A 12,180-nucleotide genomic window follows, 5' to 3' on the forward strand; every position below is an offset into this window, starting at 1 on the left:
GAATATGGAGCAACTCATGGTGATGCAAACTCAGATTCCCCAAGATTTGACTCAAACAATGCCCAACATGCAACAAGCCTCTCAATCTCAGCCCTAGCCTCAGCCCTAACACCCTCAAGAACAAAGCCACCAACATTCTCTCACACTACAAAGCCGCTTGCAACAGATGATTGGTAAAGACTATAGAGAAGTTGTTGATCACTCAATGCAACAACTGGGAGAAAGTCCTGTACGCCGCACATTAGCTTACCAGCCCTGCATCAGATTGGTGAGATGCCTATTGCAGCGCCCATGAAAACCACGAGACTATTACTTGGGAGGAGTTCAAGGAAGCCTTCTATCGTCATCATGTGCTTGCAGAAGCTATTACCATGATGAAGGAGTTTCGTAGCCTGAAGTAGGGGGCTATGTCGGACAATGACTACATGAACAAATTCACCTAACTCTCAAGGCATGCACCAGAAGATGTGGACACGGACGAGAAGAAATAGGAGCGCTTTCTGAATGAACTCGTCTACAAGATGCAAGTGCAGCTAAGTACCCATGACTTCCCAGACTTTCAACATCTCGTGAATAAGGCCTTAGCCCTAGAAGATAAGTGTCGCATGCTAGAGGACACTCGCAAGAGAAAGATAGCCGTGTAAGGACAATACCCTGGAAGCAGCTCTTACCTACGCATTATGCCCCAACAGGGACAACAATACCATGCACCTAACCCACCCAGACCCCAAGTGCCTGCTCCTCTTCATGCTTAGTAGCCACCGTGACCGAACAACATCTCCACCCCAGCTAGGAGCAACAACCCGCCAAGCCCTTGCTGAAAAACCATGCTTCAACTGCAACAAGGAAGGACACTTTGCCAAACAGTGTCCCAAGAGATGTCAAACTCTAACTCCAGCTCCCTTCAACCTGAGCACCTAGGCTACGGATGGCTCAGCTGCGACAGGGTGTTCACACCAGCGCAAACAACAGGTCAGCCATCGATGCCAATCTAGTGACGCCAAAACCATTTGGAGAGCAAGCACTAAGCACCTACGCAACCATGATGCCTTCACCGCCATGACTCTTCTGTCGCCTGTCCCCAGTTGAATTGGCTGAACGGTGGAAGCAAGGGCTGTGTTACAACTACGATGAGTAATATGTGCGCGGCCACCGTTGTCCACACCTCTTATATATTGAGGTAACCGACTACGATGATGACAGCGGGCTAGATGACATTGGTTGAGGGAGGATTTTCAAGCTTGCCTACCTGCATTTCAGCTTGACAGCAATGAGGTAACTCTATTTAGATTTAGTACAGATAAATTTGGTAAGAAATAATTTAGTTTTGATCAATTTGGTAAGAGATAATTTGGTTTAAAGATATAATCGGCTACGAGATTAAGTTAGATTCAATTTAAAGATAGAGCCGGCTAGAAGATAGAGTTAAATTGGATCAATAACTTTCTATTGAGAATCCAATCTATAAACCAATGTAATCGGATCAATAGAATTACCAATCTACTCCGATCTCTGTCGGCTCTCTCCTCTCTCTCGGTTCTCTCTCCCCCGTTTTACAAGCCAACCACGGCACCCGGCCGGCGAGTCTATCGGCCGAAGCCGCCGGTCTCCCACGACTACGCTCTTCGGTCTGGTACAGGTTCTACCACTTGGACTCTCCTCTCGCTATAGAACTCTCGCCTCGTCATCTCCGTGGCCTCCTCCACCGCCAGGAAGAAAGGCAAAAGATTTCGGATCAACAAGAACATCATCTTCGACCCACAAAACCATAAGGTATCACCGCTCCACCGCCCCCTTCTTCCCTCTAATCTCCGTCAAAATTGTCCCCTAACGCATGATTACTCTGCCTCAACACCTACCCAACTTCGTTGCACACCAAATGGCTCACAGGAGCAAGAAACCCTCATCTTGCAACCTCCGATCCCACCATTGCTAATGCTGCTCTTGGTTGTCTCCGACAGGTGCTTCGATCAATGGCGTCAGTCTCCATCAAGCCGCTGGACGGCCCCGGCGGCTACCTCCGGTGGAAGGAGTCGCTGCTCCTCCGCGCCCACACCCTCGGCGTCGCCCGCGTGCTCTTCGAGGACCGCCCCACCGGCGGCGATGAGGCGGCGGCCAAGACGTGGGCGCGCAACGACGCGGTGTGCCGTGGCCACATCCTCGCCACGCTCTCCGACCGCCTGCTCCCGGACTACGCCCGCTTCGCCACCGCGGCGGAGCTGTGGCGCGCTCTGGCGCGCACCTACGACGTGGAGACGCCCAGGGTCTGGCGGGACAAGTTCAAGCAGTTTAACTTCGACGAGGGCACTGGAGAGGTCCTCCTGGAGCAGCTCGCACACGCGGAGGCTCTGGCCATGGCCGCAAAGCTCCCTGATGACTTCGTGGCTGACGAGCTGTGCGGGAAGCTTCCGGAGGGCGTGAGCACGCGCGTTATCATGCGCTCGGGTCCCGACAATGAGATGGGCATGAGCTTGGTCTGGGATGCCGCTCGGGCGGTCGTGTCAACTGGCGTGGAACCGGAACTTCTTTGGGAGACGACGGCAATGGCTGAGGATGCAGAGGGCTGCTACTCTGATGATCCGAAGCCGGAGCAGAACACAGTGTGCTGGAATTGCAGCAAGCCTGGACACATTGCCAGGAACTGTGGCGAGCCGGGACGTGTTACCAGGAAACGCTGGCGCAGGGCTTGATCGTCCGCTATTATATTGGATGTTCAGTGGAAGGTGCTAAGCTTTCCTTGTATCGTTACGGCATTCAAGCAGCTAGTCTGGTGATCTGAATCTTTTGGTGGTGTTAGGGCACGAACAATATTATATGCTTATGGCTAGGCGTTCGAGGAAAGCGAGTGTTAAGTATCGGTATAAAAATTATAATTTCTAATGCAAACAAATACTAAAAGTATTTAAGCATGTTAACTATCTTGTTAACACTAATATAGTGTATCGGTGCTTAAGTAAACACCTTGCTTTTCGTCTAAACACATGTGCCAATATAGTTAAGAAAAAAAACTAATTTTTTTTCTAGAAGCACCTCCTTTAAAACACCACATAGTACACGCTCTTAAGGTTCTAGTAGTCAAATAGTCTAGAATCTAGATACAAAACTGAATTAGGATCGATAAGTACTTGTCATCACCATGGTAACGACGCATGTCTACTTCAGTTGCTACCAGACATGTTTCATTAAGACCAGTTGGGGAGCTATGGATCTGCATGAAAACTATTTGTGCAAGGATTGTGCCATGTGGTGATGGAAGATGGTATCTCCTAACTCATGTGGTTAAGGTTATATCAACCGATATGGTGGTACCTTGTGAACATTGTTGAACTGATGCCGGGGTAGCAAAAATCGCATAGCATTGCTTTGCAGAGTACTTTACTTCTCTATGGCTGTTGATTCTCCTCTTAGTGATTGTGTCATGGCGAAAATTGCACTGTGTAGCATCTCAGGCTTGGTCCATTCGTCTTGCGATCCTCGCTCTAGTCGTCCAATCTTTCTGACTTTAGAAGACACAAGAAGAAAAATCAGCTATTTCAGCATGTCCCGGAATCAGGGTTATCAAAATATCAATCGTATGTTTCCAATATACAGCTGCAAACATAGCAGTTCGACTGTCAGAACGAACGCTCTTGCAGTTTTGCTGCAACGAATAATAAATTCTCAGTCAAATAGGTAAACGTTCCACCCTCTGAATTACACGGCTTATTACACGATTGCTTACAAAAACAAAAGGGGAAGAGAAGAAAATTGTACAACAGGCACCCCTCTCCAAAATCGCAAAATGTGGCATCACTGATGAGACTGGGCATTGCAGAAAACTACCATCATCCTGTTCGTCTGACCATGATAGCGTTGCAACGGCTGCCAGCCTGCCATCCCGATCATGACGCCTCATTTCCACAGTCCACTTAGAAGTGACTTTGCTTGAAACTCCTTTACCATATGAGCACCAGAAGAATTTGGTAGCTAAGTAGGATTTTTCAGGTCACACGAATGGTTAGGCAGTGTACTACTGTACTAGTATGGCCACCAGTCGCTGACAATGCGGTTAGTCAGATACCATTAGTCCCGCCAGATTACATTCTTATTTTCTGTTCAGTAGACATGGCGATCTTGTTTTCGGCTCTTTGGAGATGGTGACGGTACTTTACCATAGCCACACAACCTCATCTCTGTTCGGCAAGTTCAGAAATGAAATGAGCAAAAGACATCGTCGTAGGTAGAGCACGATTTATGCAAATATATATAAGCAAAGCTTTATATTACCTCTCTCTCTTTTAAGTTCCTGGTCTAACTCTTCCTTCCACTTCCTCTGTATTTCTGAAAAGCTAAAGCTGTTAACAACAGTATTTCAGCTGTTAGACCATCATGCTGACTAATATCGCAGGAGCGAAACACCCCTAATTAATTTTTGGCAATAAAAGGTGAATCGCTGAGTTCTATCAATATTTTGCTGCGCAAGTATAAGATGCTAAGGTGGTTACTGTTTCTTATATATAATTAACACAAGGCAAATATGTTGGCTTAATCACAGGAATAAACACACCTAATTAAATTGAACGGCAAGAGCATATTTGCAAGTGAATATAATCTTTCTCACTTTAAGCAATGTGCTTCACACATACCTTGGATTGTCTTGAATATCATGGACCTTATCCTCAAATTTATCGAATTGAGGAGAAGCTATTTCTCTCAAGACTCCACTGCTCTCCACACTGCTTCTTGAGAAATGCCTAGCGCAACTCTTGGGTCTCACATTATTCAGATTATCACAAATCGGCTCTACTGCAGCACCTCCCACCATCTTAATTGCTCGAGGGGGCAATTTGGGACTAGTTATGTTGCTTGCTCGGCAAACATCACTAACTCCTTGAGAAACTCCAGCGTTCACTGTGTTGTAGAACTCATATAAAGGTGTCTGTAGTTTCTTTAGATCTGTGGCCTGTCCAAGAAACAAAACAAATATTAACGAAGAACTAGCAACAAAATGGCTAAATTAGCATTGCCTCAAACATAACAAACACCTTTTCATCCAGAAATTCCTTTATTTTCGATTCTGTAAATTCATCACCCTCTTCACAGCTTCCCTTGCAAGGGAAACTAAAATTATTTTCAGACATCTGACTTTCTGCAAGTTTGTCTATCCACCAAATTCCCTTGATTGACTACATCGTTGTTCCGGGCTTATGTCAAGTTTGCTTTCCCATTCATCAGCTGGTTCAGACATAGGATTGAAGCTCTGGAATTGACAGAAACAACTGTAAGGACACCACTTAGGTGATCGAAAATACGAATTCCTAGGGCATGTGCAAGAAAAATTTAGTGGTCACAGTAGCCAAAGTAAAGGTAAAGTGATATATTTAGAATAGCAAGAGTATACTAATCCAACCATTTGGACATCATCTTTGTCATCAAACTGACACATGTCATCATTGCAGAGCAGATCCCATAATGATCTGGTGTCTGATGACTTGTAAGAATTCAAAGTGCGTAGCTTGCCAGGGCGATTCAAGTCCCTGTTGAGAAGTTGAATAACTTGCTCAGCACAAGACTGAAAGCGGACAGTCTACTGTGTTCAAGAATGAGTATTACACAAAAAGTTACTTACGAGTCACCAGTTGGCATTAAATATGAAGGAAGCTCATTGCTGGAGGTTTCCTGTGAATATTTACTTGTTTAGTGTGATATTTTAAATCAAACATATGAGAAAAGGGAGAATCAAATTAGGTCTGGCAATCCAACCTTGGATGCAGCATGATTAAGCTGACAAAGATCCTCCAATCCTCCTGTAACAAATGGGTGCTGCAAGAATATGTGATATTTTAAATCAAACATATGAGAAAAGAGAGAATCAAATTAGGTCTGGCAATCCAACCTTGGCTGCAGCATGATTAAGCTGACAAAGATCCTCCAATCATCCTGTAACAAATGGGTGCTGCAAGAATATTTTTTAGACGTTACTCTTCTCAACCATATCATTACAGCTACAGAAACACCACCGGCACTCATGCAGGAAATCCTATGTACAAATACCTGCAATAAGTCTGATGCAGCAGATCTCATTTCTGGTTCCCTAAAATAAGAAACAAGATTGTCAAGGCACTCGAGAGTGGAGACTCATTTACTAGTTACTATTTCCAAATGCAGGAAAAGTGCACTGATTTGTCTGGGTCAAAAAATTGACAATAATTTCGTACAGATGCCATCTATCAACCGAAGAGACCAAGTCTTGTGAAATGTAGGCTAAGTAAATAAGGTACGGACACTTAGGAAGATGCAGCTATGTCTCTCCTTGGAATTCTATTACATCAAATGAAAAAGAACACCTTTCACATTTAAGACATCAAAATATAGCATAAGAATGAGGGTGAAATCATTTAATTAGCAACATACAGATATTTAACAATTGTTTACATGTACATCAAACACATCTTGTGCATAATAAGTTGTACATGTTAGAGATATATTGCCTTCTCCGTAATATCCCCTTGTTATAAGGGGTTCTTATAGTGCTTGTATGTACATGTATATATACTAGTCTATAGCCTTGAGAGAATGTAAGCTACTATTCCTAACATGGTATTAAAGCTAGGTCTTTTTCAGGACGCAACAACTCGTCCTTAAACCCTAGATTTTTTTTCTTCACCATCGGCTCCTCTTCCCCTAGACTCCTCTCGGGCGCCGCCTCTGCTCCTTCCCCTGTCTCAATTTGGAGCCGTGTCATCCCAATTTGGTTTAGCCCCATTCCAAACTAGCGTCGCCGCCATCGGTGAAGCTGTCGCTGGCCCTGATTCACACGCCCACCTCCGTCACCGGCTCACCTCCACCGCCACCCACTCCCAGTCTGCAGGTCTTCATCAATCCGATTGATACGGCCGTTGCGCGCCACTCAGGCACGCCCGCCGTGCGCTTCTCCCCACCGCACCACTTTGATCTGCGTCACGCCACCCTGACGCCGGTCACCCATCGCTGGACCTAGGGATGGCAATCCTACCCATGGGTTCGGGTACCCACGGGTATCACAGGCTTTGGTATGGGTTTGATTTTTTGCCCACAGGCATCACGGGTCGGGTATTCGCGAAGCTTCGGGTCAGGTACGGGTTTTATATTCCGCCCGCGGGTACCCACGGGCATACCCGATATGCATTGTTGACCCAGTCCACTATCCAATTGTTAACCCCAGCCTAGCCCATTCGACCCCTAGTCCCCCATCCACCCAGCCCACCAGCCCATCGTCAGCCCCCCACCCTCATCCACATCCTCACCCCGATCGAACTGGCCACCACCGCCAAGCCACGCCCACTTGCGCCCCACCTAGCCACCCACTACCGCCAAGCCGCGGCCCGCCAGCGCCCCTCCCCAGCCGCTTGTGGCCCACCAGTGCCCCTTCCCTAGTCGGCTGCTACTGCCTACCCACGGTAGTCGTCGTCGGCCGCCTACGGTCGTCCCCCAGCCGGCCATCGCCGCTAGCTCGTGTCTCGCTCCAGTGCTCCCACTTGGCAAGCGCGCCTCTCCCCCAGCCGGCCGCCACTGCTCGCCCGCACCCTGCCATCACCGCCCGCCCGCTTCCCTCCCCCAGCCAACTGTCGTCGACGTTCAGGACCCTAGCCAACCGCCGCCGCAGATACATCCATAGCATAGGCACGCCGCAGATCCATCCATCCGCTCGCACCTCTCCCCAGCACGGGCATTGGTACCCCTGGTGACCTGGCGGGTTTCGGGTATTAAGCGGGCACGAGCACAGTTACGAAAATTTGCACATCACCCTTCACGGGTGCAGATAATAGCAAACGATTCGGGTGGCGGGTTGGTCACAGATCTGCTTCGCTCGGACCTAACCCAACCCATCACCATCCCTAGCCGGACTGAGCCACCAATTGCCGGAGTGGACACACCAGCTCCAGATCCACCGTCTCTCCCATGGAAGCCACCGTCTGATCCGCCACCGCTTCCAGCTGCTAAAGCATCGTGTTCTTCTTGCAGTGAGGCTCGGCTAGTATAATCGAGCCGGTTAAAAAAATTGCAGCAGCTACCACTTTTCTTTTGCGCTCTCATCGTCACTCGCTGCCTCTTTTGCGCTCTCACTGTCGATCGTTGCTACTCTTTTGCGCTCTTGCTGATGCTTGCTGCTATTCTTTTGCATTCTCATCGTTGCTCACCGCTACTTCTTTGTGCTCTTGCCGTCACCACTTCTTCATGATGTCATTGAGCACCATTTTAGTTCATCGGTGCTCGATAATTTTTTATGGTGTCAACTACCGAGATTTCACGTAGCATATGCGCATTCACATATGTGGGCTTTGTCTTTGGGGTGTCCTCTATGGCAACATTCCTTGTCTACCTTCCCCTGTTCTTCCAACAGCCTATGCAGCCTTCTGCCGACAAAGCAGCTAGTGAAGCCGCAACTGCTGCCTATGATTAGGTTTTCTCCGCCTACTAGGATGCCTTGGAGTTGTACCGAGGTCAGATTTCTGATTACACTTAGTGGATGGATGATAATGCTCGTGCAATGTCCATTCTAGTTGCTAGTGTCGAGCCCTGGTTTTCTTATGAGATTGTTGAGTTCTCTATTGTCTTCTCGTAGCGAGATGTTATCTATATATAAGCGATTTGCCAATATGATTCACACTTAGTTCGAAACTCCCATTCATGTTTTTTGAGCTGATTATGCTGGCAAATTTCTTTTTGTGCACTTTCGTACTTTTCTTGCTGAATAGGGTATGTTGTTCAATACTCCTGTATACAAGCAATATCATCTTCTTGAGACAACTGATATGCTTACACTTACCTCTTCTGTGTCACCTCAGTTTTTAGCCGAGGTGGTCTCCACTGCCACCTAAGGGTGGGATTTCTTTTGAGTGTCTATGTGGGCGTCTTACTGACTACTCTTATCTTCGCCTTTTTTGTTGCGTTTGTTACGTTCTTCTTGCCCCCTCATGAGCGTACCAAACTGACTGCTCAATCTGTTGAGTGTTTTTCTAGGTTACAATGCTGAGCATAGGGGTTATCGGTGTTGCGATCCTATTGCTCGTTGGATGCGTATTTCTCAGGATGTTGCTTTTGATGACTCTCGTCCCTTCTATCCCCGTGCATCCCCTTCCACTTCTTCATCCTCCTTGGTTGAACCACTGCCTTTTCCCACTTTTCCTACCACAACCATCATCATTTTGCCTTCTTTTCCCCAGCAACATGTGGCGCCTCCTCTTGTTGCGCCTTCTTAGGTGCCTACATCTTTATGGCCTTAAGCAAGCCCTTCGTGCCTGGTTTGAGGGTTTTTGTTCTGTGATCATCGGTACTAGTTTTTCTGATAGTGCTCATGATCCTGGACTCTTTTTCCACACTTCGTCTCGTGGTCGGATTCTTCTCTTATATGTTAAGGATATGATCATTACAAGAGATAATTCTGAGTATATTGCCTTTATGAAGGCTCGCCTCAATGAGCAATTCCTTATGTTTGATCTAGGTCCTCTTCGTTACTTTCTTGGGATTGAGATTTTTTTCTACACCTAAGGGTTTCTTTCTATCCTAAGAGAAATATATTCATGATCTTCTTTATCGTGCTACTCTCACTGATGAGCACACTATTGAGACTCTCATGGAGCTGAACATTAATCTTCAGTCCACTGATGGTGAGTTTTGCGGATCCCACACGCTATCATCATCTTGTTAGGAGTTTTTTTTTTATCTTGGTGTCACTCGTCCTGACATTTCTCATGTAGTGCACATTCTTAGTCAGTTCGTCTCTACTCCCACTCAATCCTATTATAGTCATCTTCTTGGCGTTTTGCGCTATCTTCGTGGGACTATCTCTCGCCGTCTTTTCTTTTCACGTTCTAGCTCTTTACAGCTTTGTGCATATTCTAATTCTACTTAGGCTAATAATCCCTTTGATCGCCAGTCTCTTTCTGCCTATAGTGTTTTCCTTGGTGGTTCTCTCATTGCTTGGAAGATTAAGAAGCAGATCGCAGTTTCTTGTTCCAGTGTAGAGGCTGAGTTGCGAGTCATGGCTTTGTTGACAACGGAGCTTGGTTACGGTGGTTACTTGAGGATTTTGGCATTTCATCTTCTGCACCTACTCCTCTTTTCTCCAACAATACATGTGCTATCAGTATTGCTCGAGATTCGGTGAAGCATGAGCTCACCAAGCAATTGGAGTTGATGCTTCTTACACACACAGACATAGGTACAGGATGAGGTTATTGATCTTTAGTATGTTCATTCAGAGCTTCGGTTGGCTGATTTCTTCACAAAGGAAAAGAGTACAACTAAGCATAGGTTATATCTCTCCAAACTTAGTATTGTTGATCCCCTATGAGTTTAGGGGGGGCGTTAGAGATATATATTGCATTCTTTTATAATATTCCCATGCTATAAGGAGTTTTTTGCATATTACTCACATGTACATGTATATATACTAGCCTATTGCCTCTAGGAAATACAGGTTGATATTCTTAATAGTACAATGTTCCATTCTCAGATAATTGATGCCAAACTCCAATATACAATGTTCACTAGTATTTACTATGATGTGAAAAATAGAACGGAAATAACCATGCCAACAAATCTACTAATGTCCTTTTCAGATGACCATCCTAGATATTAGAAGTGTAGTTTTGTGACACGTTATGCAAATGGAAGTCTGCTATTCTGAATCTTTTGTTTAAACGTTGGTTTTGTGATAGTTTTGGCTAAGGTGGTGTAGTTTTGTGGAAATTACTCTTTTTAATATGTCGGTGACCAAATTTGAATATGTTTGTCTGCACAGCCACAAGGCCACAGTCATGAGTTTAATGGAGGTAGTTTTATATCCATGTATAATTGCAAACAACGTCAAGACATTATAGTATTAACTCCAAAACAAATGATTTCTTATGTTTTTTCAAGATTGTATAAGTTGCCAGAAGAAATTTCTTGAGTATAGCAAGTGTTGTCATTAGATTAAACATGCCAAGGCCAATTGAACTGCATCTCTGTTTATGATCATCCATGCAGCATAGTTAGAATCTATCAGGCTAGAGGTATAAAGCATCACAGAAGTACTTTTGTAGGCATTTCAACAGAAAATCTTTGGCTTCTGGAGAGAGATGTTCTGGTATAGGTGGGTGTGAGTTTGTTGTCCCAACATAATACAGAACAGAAACCTGAAAAGATTTAGTGACTATTAAGAATAAGTAATGTCTATAACTTAGGATAAACAGATGCTGCAATTTACCTCTTGATATTCTTGGCCCCACGGGGGTTTGCCCGTTGCCATTTCAATTACAGTGCACCCAACACTCCAGATATCAGCAGAACTGCAACAATGGATAGTAAGTATCGACTAAAAAGATAAAAAAAAAGTTGGGGATGCAGCATGAAGTGTCCTGAGATATTGTTCACAATTTGCCTTAACTATCACCATGCATGGAAGAAATTAGCAGGAGACATATCTACTGAAAACCGTTGGCTAGGTGTAATCATGCAAATACTTTTAAGCAACAAACTAACATGGAAAAATACAGACAACATAAATATTCATGGAAATGTTTCCTTTACATCAAGGAAACTACAAGTGTAGTTCAAATACAAAGAAAACATCTTGGTAAATAGTAGTCTGTTAGTAAGAAACAGTACTTCTGATTGCTGCTTTTCTGTTTGTCAAATACCTCTCAAATTTTTAAAAAACAGATATTTGATTAACACAATGCAATGCCCACAGATTGCCTTTCATCGTCTGTGCAGCGGTTGCAGTTGTCTAAGGGTCTGTTTGTTTTTTATTATGATTGTGGATTATAGCTTTTAAAAGTTAGAATAAAAAACAAACAGTTAGATTCCATAATCGGTAATGCTCTGCTCCAAACGTCCGAAGGATAAACAAAAAATCTGACACCGGATGTTAAATGCAACATACAAAAATAACTGTGGCAACAAATTTCCATAACGTCTGAAATATTACATTTGAACATATGAAACATTAGAGATGCGAAAATATAGGAATTAACTCAAATAGATTTTTTTTGGGTCTGAATTTGTGTGCTATTTTGATGCATGAATTGAGTGCAACAAACAAAAATAACTTCTTCAACAAATTTCTATTACGTCTAAAACATTAAATTTGAACATCTGAAACATTGGAGATACAAAATATAGGAATTAACTCAATTGATAATTTTTTCGGGTCCAGATCTGTGTGTTATTTTG

General features: G+C 44.7%; 1 protein-coding gene and 1 pseudogene across 1 annotated transcript; one reads left to right on the forward strand and one right to left on the reverse strand.

Annotated features, from left to right (window-relative positions):
* The first annotated feature begins 1,973 nt into the window (after nt 1-1,973).
* On the forward strand, nt 1,974-2,690 carry LOC133898585 (uncharacterized). The gene has a single exon (XM_062339287.1). The coding sequence runs from the start codon at nt 1,974-1,976 to the stop codon at nt 2,688-2,690; it is 717 nt and encodes a 238-aa protein (XP_062195271.1).
* A 1,405-nt stretch (nt 2,691-4,095) lies between these two features.
* Nucleotides 4,096-11,427, reverse strand: LOC133898586 (mitogen-activated protein kinase kinase kinase NPK1-like; annotated as a pseudogene).
* Nucleotides 11,428-12,180: the final 753 nt, after the last annotated feature.

Source organism: Phragmites australis, chromosome 18 (genome assembly GCF_958298935.1).
Source record: "Phragmites australis chromosome 18, lpPhrAust1.1, whole genome shotgun sequence".
Classification (NCBI taxonomy): Eukaryota; Viridiplantae; Streptophyta; class Magnoliopsida; order Poales; family Poaceae; genus Phragmites; species Phragmites australis.

Bases quoted from the DNA above. Each gene is read 5' to 3' on its own strand.
- LOC133898585 (XM_062339287.1), top strand. From the start codon at position 1,974: ATGGCGTCAGTCTCCATCAAGCCGCTGGACGGCCCCGGCGGCTACCTC.